Source organism: Sorex fumeus, unplaced genomic scaffold, assembly GCF_029834395.1.
Source record: "Sorex fumeus unplaced genomic scaffold, SorFum_2.1 ptg000063l, whole genome shotgun sequence".
NCBI lineage: Eukaryota > Metazoa > Chordata > Mammalia > Eulipotyphla > Soricidae > Sorex > Sorex fumeus.
Window position 1 is genome coordinate 745258 of NW_026606120.1, and position 18346 is coordinate 763603.

General features: G+C 38.6%; 1 protein-coding gene across 1 annotated transcript; it reads left to right on the forward strand.

Annotated features, from left to right (window-relative positions):
• The first annotated feature begins 607 nt into the window (after positions 1-607).
• Positions 608-17902, forward strand: BTNL2 (butyrophilin like 2). Its single transcript, XM_056127779.1, has 7 exons — positions 608-686; positions 4579-4923; positions 7112-7393; positions 9220-9240; positions 14882-15229; positions 16547-16828; positions 17778-17902. Exons 1-7 carry the CDS (start codon positions 608-610, stop codon positions 17900-17902), a joined length of 1482 nt encoding a protein of 493 aa, XP_055983754.1.
• The last annotated feature ends 444 nt before the right edge of the window (positions 17903-18346 follow it).

Genomic DNA, 18346 nt, shown 5'->3' on the forward strand with positions numbered 1-18346 from the left:
AGGTGTTGGGTTTATCCATCTACCAATTTGACTTTTTAAAATTTATTCCTAAGTGTATTGATTCCTAATTTATTCCTGTTTATTCTCAGTTAATTTCTCATTTGTTCTAAGTGTTGAAATGATGTTGAAAGACCAGTTAGGGTAATTTTCTTGCTGATAAGCTTCTTTAGCATCATTTCCATCATTAGCATCTTTCAATTTCCAAAGCAGACAATACCCCTGCTTTCTCCCAATGCACAAGTTTTGGCTTACAAAATGCATTAGGATTCTGGGCCTTCCTGCTTGTTCCTTTAAACCCTGGAACTAGTGGTGATAGAGAACTTGATGAGAGGGACTGGAAGATGAGTGATCATTTTATTTTCCATATTTATACTCTCTACTTTTTTTTTAACTTCTAATGGACTTAAGTATAGTCCAGCTTTCCATTTCAATCAGAAGTTTTCCTTTAAGGTAAAAAAGTTGTTTAAATACAACACAGCCCATCTCTTTGAGTTTTCAGAAGTTGAAGTTGATTCTTTGTGTGACTACATAATCTTTGGAAACACAGAGTTCATGATGCATTACACCATCATTTTGGTCATCATATTTTCTCTTGTGTTCAAGAGGAATGGCGAACATTCCAGGATACAGCCTGTGTGGTGCAGTTGCCTCCTTATTATTTGTGCTGCTCAGCATGAAGTATTCAGGTAGGATGCCTCTCTTTCCTTTTCTGAACCTGATGTGCCAGAGATAGAGTTTATATGCAGAGTTCTAAATCAAAATTGCTAGAACAATTGGAAAAATGGGGAATCCAAGGGTCAAGGTGTCTGTGTTCCAGGAAGGGCTTCTGTATTACCTTTGAAGAATTACTTGAGTATCTGTTTCTTAGGTTACCACATCTTTATAGTAAGAATAGCAATATACTTTGAAAAAATTAATTTTATTTCATTTTTATAAATTTATTCACAATAATTTATTATACTTAATATTCCAACACCAATCCCACCACCATTATTCCCACCACCTTTATTTTGAATTTTCTCACCCAATTCTGCCCCCAAAGCAGGTCCTAAATAATTTATTTTGTATTGTTTATTACTTGTTACTGTGTTTGGCATATCGAATACATCAAGGGTAGCTTGCCAGGCTCTGCTGTGCGGGCAAGATACTCTCAGTAGCTTGCCGGGCTCTCCAAGAGGGGTGGAGGAATCGAACTCGGGTCGGCCATGTTGGCTGCTTGTAAGGCAAATGCCCTACAGCTTAACAAGTCTCACGATGGAGACGTTACTGGGCCCGCTCGAGCAAATTGATGAACAACGGGAGGACCATGACCGTGATTGTTTATTATGAATAATTCACTAAAATGATCCAAAAAAGTTTCCTTAGAGAAAAGTGTGCGAAGATTATTGTATTTCAACCTGGAGCCAAAAGCCTTTGTATAAGAAATTAATAATATGTTGTTACAGGTTGAGCCTTGTGTTTATATGTTTATATATACAGATATATATCCATATCCTTATATATATCTTTTTTTAAAATTGATATCGGTTGCATTCTACTTTACACACTATCAAATGTGATGTGCTACTCCTGGTACAACAGTGGTATAGACTATAAGATGTCACTTCAGAAATTCTAAAATTTTAAATAAGGTGATACCGCTGGAGTTAAATTTTTAACTGGATATTGACTTTGGGGTCTGGAGGCATCTCTGCAGCTTATTGATCTCTTCCAAGATTTATTTGTGAGTCTCTGGATCATGGCCAGTATTGAGCTTATCTGGTATCAGAGGCAGCCCATGGGTGTGACTGCCAGGCTCCCAGAAGAACAGGGAGTTGGGGGAAGCTCATCCATTCCTGACTCAGTGAAAGTCTTGAGATTTTGGTCACAAAAGCTGCATACCTGAGTTTTTCAGCAGATTCATTCTTATCTCTCTGTGGAGATTGGCCCTGAGTATACTGGTGTTTGGGTTCTGGAGGTTTTGGGCTGCTGGGGCTCTGTTGGGGCAGGTGGTGGAACTCACCCTACCCCACTGGGGCTAGGTAGGGGGGACCAAATGAGACAGTGTTGTGCAGGGTCTGGAAGCAACCCTGCAGCTTGAAACAACAATATACTTCTGCCTGATAAGATAGCACAGGGTTAGGTTTAGATGAGATTGCCATGAGAATCCCTAGAATGATCCCAATCATGTTAAAGTTCTCTGTCCTTCTGTTTCCCTGTGAGCGCTCTTTGTGGGCAGAAAAGTGACAATTTCTTAGCTCAAACTGAACAGTATAAAAAAAAACCTTTGAAATAAGCTAAAGGTGACTTGTAAGAAATGAACTGGCAATCTCAATAGCCGAATAAAGTAAGTCAAAATACAACAATTTGAAAAGAATTTATGTAAAGTTAGTGTCCATGTGTGACCCTAGAGTCCTAAAGAAAATTCTATAGTGATCCTTTGAAGAGCTTTGATTTTATATTAATTAGAAAGTAAGCAAGGTCATGTTCTTCTTTGAAGGACTTAATTTACACAGGAAAAGTGCAAATGGCCTGAGATGTGTTGGATTAAGAGTGATGTCATATACATCAGTAATTGTCAACCTTTTTACACCTGAAGATAGGTATCTGTCTGCACATCAGTCCACAACCAACAGTTTTAACTACTGTGGCAAACTATTGATTTTCAGTCTTTCTATTCTTGCTGACCAGCCCAGGTTGATGGATGGGAGTTTAAGAACTATGATCTATGAAATTATTAAACCTAGTGACATACAGGGTTATTGATTATCTCTATAATTTGCAGGTGAAAATGAAGAGTTCAAACATGACTTAAAATTTTGTTGGCAGGGGCTAGAGCAATAGCACAGCAGGTAGGGCATTTGCTTTGCATGCAGCCAACCCGGGTTCTATTCCCAGCATCCCATATGGTTCCCTGAGCACCACCAGGAGTAATTTCTGACTGCAGAGCCAGGAGTAACCCCTGTGCATTGCCGGGTGTGTCCCAAAAAGCAAAAAAAAAAAAAAAATTGTTGGTAAATTCAGACTCTAGTCAAATTGTTGACCTTAATCCTCACAAAACATCTTGTACTAACCTCTGCAACTGGAGTTTTGTTGATGTAGATAAAAGAACTGCTGGAGCAATAGAGCAGCAGGTAGGGCGTTTGCCTTGCACCCAGCCAACATGGCCGACCCGAGTTCGATTCCTCCACCCCTCTCGGAGAGCCCAGCAAGCTACTGAGAGTATCTTGCCTGCACGGCAAAGCCTGGCAAGCTATCCATGACATATTTGATATGCCAAACACAATAACAACAAGTTTCACAATGGAGACGTTATTGGTGCCCAATCGAGCAAATCGATGAACAACGGGAGGACAGTGACAGTGAAGAATTACAATTAAATAAATAAATAAATAGCAAAAATTTATTGCTTAGGATAGAGGACTTATAAAATCATGTAAATCAACTAAATTTATTATCCCAATTTAAGGAAATGTTGTTATCAACTATATTAGTCACTAACAATATAAAGCAAAATTACTAACCATAAAATATGAATTAAATTGATAATTGATAAAGAACCAAATTGAGGGGCTGGAGCAATAGCAAAGCATGTAGGGCATTTATCTTGCAACCAACCCGGGTTTGATTCCCAGTATGGTCCCCTGAGCACCGGCAGGAGTAATTCCTGAGTGCATAAACCAGGAGTAACCACTATGCATTGCCAGGTGTGACCCAAAAAGCAAAAAAGAAAAAAAACACCCAATTGAAAAATTTCATTTTGGGTGTATGTTTAGCTCAATGGACTGAGAGCAGACTTTGCATGCAAGATACCATGGTTTGATCCTCTGTACTACAAAATGGTCCACTGAGTATGGCCATGAGAATGTCCCAACCAGGGATCACCTCTACACTGTCTGGGGTGACCACCATCCAGAAGAAATCCTCCCAAATAAATTTGCAAATTAACTTATGAGAACAAAAATGGCCCTGTCATAGTGGCTTGAGTATTTTAAAGATAAATATATTGATATTTAAAATCTCACAGTCTCAAAGTAATTAATGATTTTGTTCCCTAAATCATGTAAGCAAGTTACAGATGCAACAGTGACTGCTTTTATGTCTTCAGATTATTTTCAGTATTTAATACTGAAATAATAGCAATATTATACTATATTACCCATCTGGATATTGCCCTGTAATATTTCACATTTGGTTATTGCCAGGTAATAAGCAAGGGTAATAAATGTTAAAAAAATATACCCTGTAATATTTCAGGGAAATAATGTAAAAATCATAATATTGGTTTTTTCTACTGAAAATGAAACTTACACCATTGATATTTGGTTGTTTTATTATTTATTTATTTATTTATTTTGCTTTTTGGGTCACCCCCGGTTATGCACAGGGGTTATTCCTGGCTCTACACTCAGGAATTACTCCTGGCAGTGCTCAGGGGACCATACTGGATGCTGGGTTTCGAACCTGGGTTGCCTGTGTGCAAGGCAAATGTCCTACCCGCTGTGCTATCGCTCCAGCCCCCACTATTGATATTTGGACATTCCAAAGCAAGTGCATTAATTTTATGGCTTTTCCTTCCTTCTTTCCACTGTTTTGTAGATGACTTTAGAGTGATAGGAACTTCTCCTATCGTGGCCATGGTTGGGGAAGATGCTTTACTAACCTGCCAGCTTCTCCCCAAGAAGACTGTGATGCCCACAAAGGTGACATGGTACCGCATGGATCCCAGCACACCTGTATTTACACTTCTGGATGGATCTGAGGTGACAGAGAAGCAGCTGGAGGAGTACAGAGGCCGGGTAGAGTGGATAGACGATAACATTGCTGAGGGTCAGGTGATGCTGAAGATACATAATATCCAGACATCTGATGATGGACAATATTGGTGTCGTTTCCAAGAGGGGGACTACTATGTAGAAACTAGCTTGTATCTCAAAGTAGCAAGTGAGTATCTGGGGGAAAGATGGATTATTATTATTGTTTTTATATTTCTTTTTGGGTCACATCTGGTAATGTTCAGGGGTTACTCCTGGCACTGCACTCAGGAATCACTCTTGGCAGTGCTCAGGGGACCTTATGAGATGCCAAGGATTGAACCCAAGTTGGCTGCTTGCAAGGCAAACGCCCTACCTACTGTTCTATTGCTCTGGTCCCAGAAAAACGGATTATTGAAGGAAGGGGTATACATGTGAACAGTGTTTTTCTGTTGAAGAATTCCTCTTTAACTCTGAAGGCCGTTCTTAATATCCAGTTCTCTATACTGATTCATGTGAAAGCAAGTGATTCTTCAAAGAAAACTCAGTTCTAAACACTTTTGTCAAATTTAGCTTACATGGTTAATTCTATTTGCCATGAAAATAAAATGAGTATGCAAGGAGAAACAATTGCTCAGTCAGTGAACTTAGCTAAGCGCCCGGTATCTGTATATCAATAGAACTGCCTGGTATCTGTGTATTAATAGGCCCTGCTATTCTCTATCCAATATCAACCATTGCAGTGACTGAGATGTTAACACTCTGTTTCTTCATATAACTCCTGAAGTTAGAAAACTAGTGATGGGATTAGAGGGGTAAGGAGCACTGAGTTTTTATGAAGATAACCATTGTTCAACAAAGTGGGAGTTCACAGATGCTTTGGGGATAAATCCATGGTGCCTGGCAAGACTCTGAATGTTTTTGTATTATCCAAATAGAAGAGAGATGGGGAGAAATAATGGCTGCAGAAAGAATCTGTTTTATGAAAAAAAATTATCTTAAAAGTAAAGCCTTATATGATTCTCTGGCAGGACTAACTTTTCCCCATACCAAAGAGAAAATCAGTTAGTTCCATGTAATTTATCACAGTAAAAGCTTTCTGGAGATGATATTTTACTTGGAAAATACTCTTATTTTTCCCCCAATGAGTCTGTTTCTTAATACTTCTTTCCTTAACATCCATGACTACGACTATTATTATGTTCAGGATAATTAAAGATGGGTGAAAGGTTTCCCATAGTTTGGAGATAATGGAGTGGGGAGGACACTTTTAAAATTAAGGATATCTGAAAATAGGCAGAACATTTTTTAATATTCTAGGTCAGTCTTCACCAAAGTGGGTGAGCATCTCACTGCGTGTGGGGCGGGGGGCAAGGAGGGGAGGCTGGGAAGACACTGGGGGCGGGGGTAGAAATCTTTGATGCAAATGGAGCACTGCTTTCTGTTTGTTCTATTAAAGAAGTTAGAGTTTTCTGTGCTCAGGGTTTACTTTTGGCTTTACTCATGGATCATTTCAGACAAGTTTGAGGGAACATATGGGATATCAGAGACTGAACCCTGGTTGGCAGTGTGTAAGGTGCCCTACCCACGATACTATAGCTCTGGCTGTTAAAGAATTTTTTTTTCCTGGTGGCAGTTTGTGGAATAATTTTGAGAACCTCTGCTTTATGTGAAGTGAGTGAATCTCTCTCTCCCCCAATAAGACTTAGGGGCAAAATTTTCATCTATGAAAATCACAGACTGGAGCTGAAGCGATAGTACAGCGGGTAGAGTATTATCCTTGCATATGACTGACCCGAGTTCAATTCCCAGCATTCCATATGGTCCCCCGAGCACTGCCAGGAGTAATTCCTGAGTGCAAAGCCAGGAGTAACCCCTGTGCATCGCTGTGTGTGACCCAAAAGGCGTAAAAAAAGAAAAGAAAATCAATCACAGACCATTTAGTTTTGTGTTGAGAGTTGTGTTGAATGAGGAAAGAGGTTCTAGGATTTCTTGTGAATGGGTTTCTCACTGAATGGCTGCATGGAATTTTAAATATGATTATGATGAAAACATCAGAGGAGTTCATGAATCCATTACAATACAACACATATTCCTTTGCAGCACTAGACACATAAAATGTTACTGTGTTCCATCTCTTATTCTCTCTTCATCTGAAGAAAAATATTGATTAGATGCCAAACTCTAAAGACCCACTTGACAGAACTAATAATGTGTGTAGGATCCTGAAACTTAAGGGGAAAAAACCTTTGGACAACTTTTATACTCAGACCCCTGAAATCCTGCTGTCTCCCTGTAAGCTGTGTCACTGGAATCTAAGTCTGTGATTAGTGTCTCTGTGAGCTCTAGGTCTCAGGAGATATGCTTTTCATTCTCAGATCTGGGCTCTGCCCCCAGCATTCACATAGCAGGATCTATGGAAAGTGAAGTCCAGCTTCTGTGCACTGCAAAAGGCTGGTTCCCAGAGCCCAGGATTTATTGGGAAGCTATCACTGGAGAGAAGTTGCTGACTTTCTCTGAGTGGATCATCCAAGAGGAAGATGGCCTGTTTTATGTGGAAGCCACTCATGTGGTCAGGAACGCTTGTCCAGAGACTGTGTCCTGCTTCATCCACAACCATGTCCTCAGTGAGCAGAAGGACGTGACCATCTCCATTCCAGGTCAGTGCTGTTCCTCTCACACAAAGAGGCTCAGATTCATATAAAAATTACAGAGACTGTTTCACAGTACCATTAAAAAAAATTAAACCACCCTATTATTTAGTGATATGTTCTAAGCTATATAAAAGTTATAATCATACATGCTACTATATTTTAACTATATTTTGAATATATTATTGGCACTTTAGGTGCTGTAATGCTTTGCCTTTCCATTCTACATTGCTTTTCTTCACCCACAAGTATACATCATATTGAAAAGAAAATTAAATTATAATGTTGCAACCAAGATGCTTTTCTAAGATGTATCATTCCAAATTTTCTTAGAAACATATCATATATGAATATGATCAGAGGTGAAAATTTACATCACAATACTTTAATTTATAAGTATAATAAAATCAACAACCCCAAAAACCTAATACAAAGTGGAGTTTTATGTGTGTTACTTACATTACCTTTAATTGTAGTGCTGATTTAGTTGAAAAGCAACATCTGCATGATGCTCTATTCAACGATAAAGATTTTATATGTTTATCCATCTTTCCATCCATTATCCATCCATCTATCCTTGTATTTACACATCTATATAGTTATAATTTGTATTTGCATATCTATATATCTATAATTTATATTTCCAATTTAGCACAGTGGGTAGGGCATTTGCCTTGCAAGCGGCCAACATGGTCAACCCGAGTTCGATTCCTCCTCCCCTCTCAGAGAGCCTGGCAAGCTACTGAGAGCATGACAAAGCCTGGCAAGCTACCCATGATGTTTTTTATATGCCAAACACAGTAACAAGTCTCACAATGTTACTGGGCCTGCTCGAGCAAATCGATGAACAACAGGAGGACAGTGACAGTGACAGTGATATTTCCAATTACATGAAGATTTTTTACTTTATATAGTTCATGACTGCATTCACAATTTGATGCTCTCTCAATAACTGCACTCACATTCTCTCAATATTAGGCACACGGATGTGTTTAATAGTTTTTTATAATAAGTTAATATATGAGCAAATTCAAATTCAGTGTTATTTGTGGTTTATTTGCTTTTCATGTTTTGGGGCCACATTTAGCAGTACTCAGGACTTACTCCTGGCTCTGCATTCAGGGATCACTCTTGGTGGGACTGGGGAACCATATGGAGTGATGGGGATTAAACCCTGGTTGGTTGTGTACAATGTAAATGCCTCCCATTTTTACTATCTCTCCTGCCCTCAAATGAGCAAATTTTCATGTGTTTATGCATATGTATTTACATCCCAATTACAATAATATACTTACTCTGATTGGAATTATAGGTGACTAATGCATATAAGTATCCACATATTTTATACTTTTTGCAAATTTATGAAAATAGAATTATTATTTTAGGGGATTGGAGTGGTTTGGCCACATCTGATGGTGCTTAGGGTTAACTCCTAGGTTTGAGCTTCGGAATCAATATTGAAAATTCTCAGGGACCCTATGTGGGGCCAAGGATAGAAAAGGGATCAGCCACATGCAATGCAAGCACCTTATACCCTGTTCTATCTCTCCACCCCCAAGAGAATGTATGATTTTGATAACTTTGTAGAAATGGTAAATATAATCATAATCACTGAGCTTTTAGTTGTTCAGAGAAAAGGAGCTCTAACTAGATTGCTGTGTGGTCCTTGGAATGAATCAATATGTTTCTTCCTTGTTTCTTTTTTATGAATTGAACATTGCAGTAAAAATGTAAAACTTGGTTTTATCTTTCTAAAATATCTATTCTTTTTTCCTTAAGACAAAAATCTATAAAATGCTTATTTATTTATTTATTTATTATTTTTTAATTTCCAGAAAAACTCCAGACAGAGCTCGGTAAGTGAATATGGTGCCACAAACCATTGTAGATGAGTCTCTGCCTCCCAGATAGAGGAAGTGCTCCATGGACAATACCAACTGGAGTTACATATGCAGTTTGTGATTCACAACAGAAGATGAGTTATGCATTTCTTGAATTCAATTACTACTAGACAGGAACAAGAGCACATAAACCTCCAAAACCTCCTCCATGGTCCTTGGCACTCTGTAACCTGTCACTCCTGTGTTCTTGGGATCCCAGTGAGCTTCAGTGGGTGCCTATAAAGTATCAGAGACATCATCTCTCCTATTTCACAGGAAGATGCCTTTGGAGTGTGTAGGATGGCACAGAACAGCTGCTAGGCTCTGGGGTTCTTTAAAGACATTTTTCAGGTGAGGATATATTATCATTGAGAAATGGACATCACCACCCACAGTTCTTGGTCTCGTGTTTTTTTTTTTTTTAACCTCACAAGGCCTAAATGCCTTACAATTGGGATGAGCCTCTTACTTTTTCAGATATGAAAGATTACTTATTTACTGCAGCTGAGGGGCTTAAAATAATCATCTGATATTTTATTCTTATTCACGTCCTCCTTTATTTCTTTACCTTCTTCCTCCTTTCTTTGACCTTTTGCTCATAATAAACAAACTGTTCAATGACATCTATCCAGAAACCTGTATCATTTTTTCCAGATGTCACACTACCTTACTGTCCCTCAAGTTATCTGTTAAAGAAATGTGTGTCTTTGTGTGTGTCTGTGTGTTGTGTGCGTCTGTTGTGTGCATGCTCTTATGCATGTTAGGTGGACATAAGAGTATTTTTCATTCATGTAGGAGCGTTTGAGAAAAGTAAGTGTGACAAACACACCCCTTTCTCTCCAAGGGTATAGTGAGATACTTTGAACCATGTGTATAAAGGGAAGGTCTTCAGGAATATCACATGTTCTCTACAGTCTGAGGAGAGCTTTACAATTGTGAGCCTTACAACCTGGGGCTGCATCTGCTCCTGACTGGATAGAACCTTTGCAGAATTTGCTATATATCACATAATGGAGTCTGTTTTGGACAGTTTGATACCTCTCTTCCTCAAGAAGAATTTAGTGAGGTCATACCTCAGATGTATCTGAACCAATGTGACGGGCCTACTAGAGACTCAACACACAATATTCTATCATGCAATTTCCAAGTTGTGCTGATATTCTGGGACTATCATCAAGCAAGACGAAACGATAACACTTCCCTTGGGTCCCTGTCAGGTCAGGACTGGATAACTGTGCTCTCAGAAGCTTGGAGGGTGTGCTGTAAGTTTATGAGACCGGGAATCTCACTGACGTCTCAGTTTTATCTTTGTGGATTAAAGCTCAGAGGTAGGGCCACACCAAGGAGATGCTGACAAGCAGAAGCCCAGAGACTGCAGTCCCAGTTTTCATTCCAAAAAATCAGTTTATTGGTTCATAAAAATAATGACTACTTAAAACTATCAATTCTATACCAGGTTTTATTCTGGCGGCCTTATAAGAATCTTCTTAAACTTTATTTTCAGTTGAACTCTGGAGAAACAGGACTTTCATGTCTGCATTATATGCCTAATTAATTGAATCTCAATGCTGTATTTTGCTTTCCTAGGTCCCTATTAAAATGAATCTTACATCTTAATTAATCTGTGTCTGCCAAGATAATCCAGTTTGAGGTCTTACGTGTACCACGGATATAGTGGACATGAGGAAACACCAAGTTTTATTGAGAAGTTTACTGCAACATGAAAGGAGAGGAAATCACAGCAAATTAATGCCTAGTTTATTTTTTGACTTGTACTTTATCTTCACAGATATGTATGAAATATATCTGATTTCAGATGTATGTATTTCACAAGTACATATTACTTTAGGTAAATGTGAAAGACTATGGCAAAAACTTAGAAAAAACTGTGAAGTTGAACTTGCCTAGGTGCAAAGGAGTATTTTAAAATGAGAATTGTGTTGGCAGTGTTTCCACTCTAGAGAAGTTCATAGAGTATTATTTCTCTTTATATAGTTAGAAAAATACACAATTAGACAATGATGATATTTATCTTTGGTAATTGACTTCCATCCAGGGGATGTACATATTTCATGCCTCCATTTCTACTAAAAATGATCTTAACATAATATGAAGTCATTCTTATCCTTAACAAAAAATGTTGATGTTCAATTTAAACAAAGTAAAGTTGGCAGGACAGAAACTGATGCTATTTAAAATGTGATACATATTTAATCTAGGAAAATCATCAGAGAAAAGTCTCCATTTTCCACAGCAGAAATATTTGATTCCTGTTTTTCAACCCCCACCCCTTAATCTTTAACCTTATAATATTCTTAAATAATCTGATTGTTGGGAATTTGCCCTCTTTTTGTCCTCCAAAAGTTGTTGATAATAGGCAGTTGGTGGCAAAGTCAGTAAAATGAAGAGGAAACCAGACAAGAATTAAGAAAGTAACTCTTAAATAGATAGAGAAAGGTACTAAAGTGAAATAAGTGCTTTAGCAAGGTGCTTAAGCATGGCATCTCAGGAGTCTAGTGCTTTATTTTTCTCTCTCCTGCCCTTTCCCCTCCTCCCTTCCCTCTCCTGTCTCCTCCCTCTTGTCCCTCCTCCCCCCCTGTTCCTCTTCTGTCCCCTCCCCACTTCCCCATCCCCCCTTCCATTTCCCCTTCTTTCCCTTCCCCTCCCTCTCTTCCCCTCTCCTCCCCTTCTCTTCCTTTTTTTTTATTCCTTTTTCTTTCTTTCCTTTTCATTTGTTATTGTTCTGTTCCATTCTTTCCTTTTCTTTTTGTTAATTTTAAAAAATTTCTTTTTAAATTTTATTAAAGCACCATGATTTACAAAGTTATTCCTAGTTGAGTTTTAGAGATAGAGTGTTCCAGTGTTAATCCTCCAATCCCACCTCTAGTGTCAATTTCCCTCTACCAATGTTCTCAGATTTCCTCTTATATCAAATATCCTACCAGCTGCCCCCTCCCCTTATCACCTGCCCTAGCTTCCATCTTGACCTGGCACTTTTAAAGTTCTGTTGTTAAATTGAGTCTCATGATTTCATTGTTGTTGACTCTGTGGTTTGGATACTCAGCTCTATTATTCCTTAACACCACTAATGTACCTGAATCAACTTGACCTGCCTTGCCGCAACCCCCCCCCCCCCTTCCCATTGCTTCTCATCTGTCTCTTCTCCCCTTCCCTTCCCCTATATTTCTTTCCTTCTACCTCTATTTTGGGTCCAAGGGTGATCTGGGCATTCTTCCCCCTACACACACACACACACACACACACACACACACACACACACACCTTAAACCATTACATTCCATCTTCCAGTTATTCTAAATATCACATATCACTTTCCTAAGTACTTAGGTCTTATTGTCTTTGACATGTTAATAGCATGACAAATGTCACCTGAGTGCACAGCAGTTTCTCTAGCTCTAACAACATTAAAAGACTTTTTCAGGAGCTTTCTGGCTCTATCCACCAGGTTGTGTTCTGTTGTGGTGGCTTCTGTGAAGTGAGTAAGAGAGAGATGGGAGTCTGGAGAATCTATTACATCTCTCTCTACCCACCTCTGTCACCCAGGGAAGTGCCTGGGTAAGTTAGGAACTGGGGAAAGTTGAAGCTGCTATGAGCTGACCTTATGACTCACCAGTCCCATAAGTAACATTTTGGCCTGGCATAGGAAAGATTCCTGCCACCTCAGGAATCATTTCTCAGGAAGCTTTGGAACTCAGGCTGGATGAGGAAGTGCTCTTTTTTTTAGGTAATTAGTCCTGAATCTTATCCAGTCTTTTCCAGGTGTTCCCTCACAGAAAATAATTTCAGGAGGTGACAGATAGTAAAATAAGATCAACTTATTTGGGAAATAAGGAAATACAGAGAGAGAGAGAGACAGAGAGAGAGAGAGACAGAGAGAGAGACAGAGAGAGAGACAGAGAGAGAGAGAGACAGAGAGAGAGACAGAGAGAGAGAGACAGAGAGAGAAACAAGAGAATGACCACTCCAGATTGGAAAAAAAGCAAAGTTTACATCCCAAGTGTAGCTTCAGTGATTTCCAAGATGGACAATACATGTCATACAAAACAGTACGTATCTCTGGCAGATATTGACAAATGTACCTTAGTGTAAGAAAGTGCAGATTTCAAGCAGAAATGAGGGTAAATGACAGCACAGTTTATATACTGCAGTTTTCCCAAACTATCCCCCAAAGTCTGTTGCTTGGGTGGTTGTCAATGGACAGAGTTTGTAGCTCTGCTTATCTTTGGTCTTGGTACATTCTTATTCCAGTAGTGGAGCCTCTTCTCCCAGGGTATACAGTCATGCTCTGGGTCTGAAGTCTGCATCTCAACTATTTCCCTGGCTCCTCAAAGGTTTTCAGGTCTTTGCTTTAGTTTTCAGACAGTGTTTTTCCTAGTACACATTGCCAGACCCACTCTCTATCTGCCTTCAGTGGTTACACAGCACCATTTTTAGTTAAATGCATGAATGTGGCCCATCTGTGTGAGCCTTCAGTTAGTTTCCCTTTCATCATATATATTGTGCTTGGTTATATTTTCGCCAAGTGTGTTTGTTTGTGTGTGTGTGTGTGTGTGTGTGTATGTTTGTATGCAGAGCTTTATTGACATGGCTGATAAAGCCTCTTCTCTGTCTATCCATTGGGCTCTAGAACAAGATGTCATCTGGGTGATTTGGAGAGCGTGTAGGTGGACTTTGGCTATGTTCTGAACATGGCATGATTTGTGGACATTTCGTGAGGATTGTCCATAATGTGATGACATTGAACAAGGTGAATACACACATACACATAATACACACACATATCACTGTATCACTGTCATCCCATTGTTCGATTTACTCAAGCGGGTGCCAGTAACATCTCCATTTGTCTCAGCCCTGAGATTTTAGCAACTTCTCCTTACCTGTCTTTCCCAACATCTATCCCAGATATATATGGGATACTGAAGTATAATGGCTGAGTCTGATTTATAAGGGACTATGGGAATAAATTTCAGGAAAATTTCTTGACATTTCATAACTAAAAGTTCACCAGAAACACATTTTCATTCCTTTCCCATTATCAAGAGCCTGCAGTGATTTCTATGTCCTCATCACTTGTCTCACATGCAACGAGTCATGGCAGGATTATCTATACACTTTGTATTTGAATACAAAACTTTTTTTTTTGACAGTGAGATTTTTGTTTTTGTTTGGGCCTGCACCCAGTGGTGACCAGGGTTTAGTCCTGGCTCTGCCAGGGACCACTCCTGGCAGTTCTCATTCACCCTATGGGGTGCTGGAGGTTAAAGCCTAGTCAACTGCATTTAAGACAAATGCCTCATCTGCTATATTATTTCACAGCCCTTCTCTTTTGGGGTGAACTCTTTTTTTAAGTGTTAATTTTATTAACACAACAAACTTCATTGACAAAAGTTTTTTTACTGGGCTCCTAACTGAATAAAATTTTGGTAAGGTGAAGTGTACATTTAATAAACTTCCACTGCTCCAAAGGATGACCTTGAGTCTCATAAATATCCCTGATAGTCCCTTGGATTCTAATTCCCTCTGGAGGTATTTTTGCTGTTGACCTTGTTTGCTCCATTTTAAGTCTTCTCTTTTGTCACGTTGTATTTACTAGCTTCCTTGAAAGTGATTGGACCTTCTCAGCCCATCCTTGTAAGATATGGGGAAGACGTAGACTTGACCTGCTCCTTGTCCCCTAAGGTTAGTGCACAGGACATGGAGGTGAGGTGGGTCAAAGACCATCACTATCCTGCTGTTTACGTGTACATGAATGGGGATCACGTGGCCGGAGAGCAGATGGAAGAATACCGAGGGAGAACTACACTGGTGAGTGATTCCATCAACGAGGGAGCAGTAACTCTGCAGATACACAATGCCAGAACTTCAGATGATGGACAGTACCAGTGTCTTTTTGAAAAAGATGGCGTCTACCAGGAGGCCAGATTGAATTTGAAGATAGTAGGTAAAGTCTCCAGATAAAATGTTCTCTTGTTACTTACTTAATAACATACGGTTTCTGAAAAATTTCCCTGGATCATGAAATATTTTTCACTGTTTATTTACTCACTTGATACTGACCCATTCAACATGTAACATTTTTCATATGTTCTTCAAACCACACACTCAAAAGGATAAGATTTAATTGAGTCTTGAAAATGTAGCCTTCCCAGTTTGATTTGACAATGTACCCTTCCCAGTTTGACTATATGCATGTAGTAAATTTGAGACTTCATAGCTTTATAATGACTTTTTTGTTCCAGAATTATTAAAATTTGGGGAAACATATATAGTTAACAGGAAGTGTAATGATTTGAGGACTAATTGTATCCAACAACTGATAAAAACCACACATATTGGCAGTATTGACAGTATGGAGAATAAAAAAAAATTCTCCCTGCCTCAGAAATTTCCCACTGCCTGTATTTCTGAAAGCTAATTTTCCAAGGGTAGCAAATGCCACTGATATCCTAAACCAATGTTGAACAATCTACTTTTTAAAAAATTAACTTTGTATATAAGATAATAAAAATGAAAAAAACACCCACAGTAGAAAATACCCAGTGTTGTGAAGTTAAATTTGATCCAATGTTTTCTGCAATTAGAATGTATATTAATAAGATCTAATCTCATGGGTCAGAAAGATAGTACACTACATAGGGCACTTGCTTTCCATGTGACTGATCTGGCTTTAATCCCAGACTCCCTATATAGTCTCTATAGCCCTACCAAGAGTGATCCCTTTCCTGAAGCATACTCCTGATTTTGAGCACTGCTAGGATTAGCTCCAAAACAAAAAACAAAAATAACTTGATCTCTGAGATTATTCTTCTATTTATTCCTTTTATCTTGACCATGTTATTCATACCCTGTTATTTTGATTTTATGAATATAAAAATTAATATAAAATAGGCAAACAAAACAGGAAACTGTTCCAGTCAGTCTTCTCTCTCTCTCTCTCTCCCTCTCTTTTTGTTTTAAGTTTTTGGGCTACACCTAGCTATGCTCATAGTTTACTCCTGTCTCTGTGCTCAGGGATCACTCTTCACTGCTTGGGGGTTTGTTGGGGATAGAACCTGGGAGTCCTGTGTACAAGGCAAGCTGCTTACCTGATGTGCTATCTCTATGTACTCACTTAGTTTTGTATTTAAGTGGGATTGAATACCTCAATAAACTTTGCTTTCTCCTCCAAACTCCTGAAACTTCCTCTTCCCTCTTTTTGAAGTCACTGGCCATATAAACTCAGAGAATTTATGTTTCGTTTCTTGACTATATTTTCCAGGCATGGGTTCATCTCCAGTGATCACCATGGAGAAAGTGAAGGATGGAGAAGTACAGCTGATGTGTACTTCAGACGGATGGTTCCCACAGCCCCTTGTGCAGTGGAAGGATGTGGAAGGAAAGACAATTCCATCATTTTCAGAGATTCTGACTGAAGGAAGTCATGGGCTATTCCAAGTGGAGACACACTTATTGATCACAAACAGCTCTGTCGTGAATGTCACCTGCTCCATAAGCAACCCACTTCTCAGTGAGGAGAAAATGACAAACTTTTCTTTTCCTGGTTGGTGTCATTTTATCATTTTCCCGAAGATATTATTCCAGTTATTATATAATTGGAAGATAAGGGAGGAATTTTATATGTCTGAATCTGTGTGTGTTTTTGAGAAGAGCTAGCAATGAGCTAGCATGATATTATAGTGACTCTGCGTCTGCAGAGAGGGAGGAATAGACAATTTCCTCATGGAGAGGCTTGATTCACCCTTATCTTCAGTCCAATTGCTGCTAAGGTGAAAAAGATGATCTTGAAATTTTCCTTATTTCACGATTTAAGGGAGTTTTTGGTTTATTTCAGATTCAAGAATGATTATTATGTGTTGCATATTGCTGATTGGATTAATTTCGGCTTTAGGAGCCTTGATCTTGATAAGGAGCAATCAAAAAGGTAAACTAATATGGAGCACTTTGTGCTGAAAATATTGTTGCACACTGATTCCACCTTTTTTTTTCAGAAGTCACATTTGCAAGATACTCAGTAATATTCAACAATTAACCAAACATTAGAGTCCATGACTTTCTCATGTAAAAATGCAGTATCAGAGTTTAATGTGGCATTAGAAGAAATTATATGTATGCATGCTATCTCTGTTATCTCTCTGGGCTGTAAGAGAAGGGAATTTGGTTTTCTAGTATATATCCCTAAGTGATATATTTAATGCAGAAAATTTAAAAAAATGTTTATTGCATAGCTACCCTGGTTTTTAGGAAAAAAGCTGATACTTGGTGTGAATTTTTCAGTGAAATCATTAAAAATATGTTCATTTGCTTATTGGTAGCTCCTGTTATGACAAACAATGAAGGATTTATCACTTTTGATACAAGGACTACTTATGGATCCTAGACACTTTTAAAGTTTTTTATGTCACTGTAGCATTTGACTAAATAGCAATAATATTAAATTAACACTTTAATAACTTAATTGATTAATATGAGTGAATTTTCTTTTTCTACAGTGAATGTGACACAGGATCTACACACAGCTCACTATGAAGAAAACAAGCCTATGTGTTCTTCTTGTAAGAACAAATATTTGACAGCCGGTTCAAACCCTGGGGCCAGAAAACATTTTGAAGAGTGATACTGGGAAATGATGTTTGGGGTCAAAATTGGATCACACCTGTGTGTCTGAAGACCAGAGTCATGAAGGAATCATTTTGTGTCACGAGAATGGGTTTAGGCAATGGGCTTATGTAGAAACAAGCATTGCAAGCTCCTCCTGAGGCCAGATCAAACTGTCCCTTAACTTTTCTTCTCCACACACCTCTCTCTTTTACATTACCAAAGAGTGTCCTCACTTCCACCAGATTTTCTCTGAAACCAAGCATATCTTTTAAATATATTTACTGTATCCAGAGAAGACTCTAAAACACCTCCAGGGAAAACAAAACTTTGGATTCTGGAATCCTGCATATTTCAGGTATATTTTAAGTACCTTCTCTTTTCTCCTTTCACCTACTATTGAAAGGGATTAAGAAATCATCCAGGTGTCAAATCAAGAGTGATTGATTTTTTAGCTTGCTAC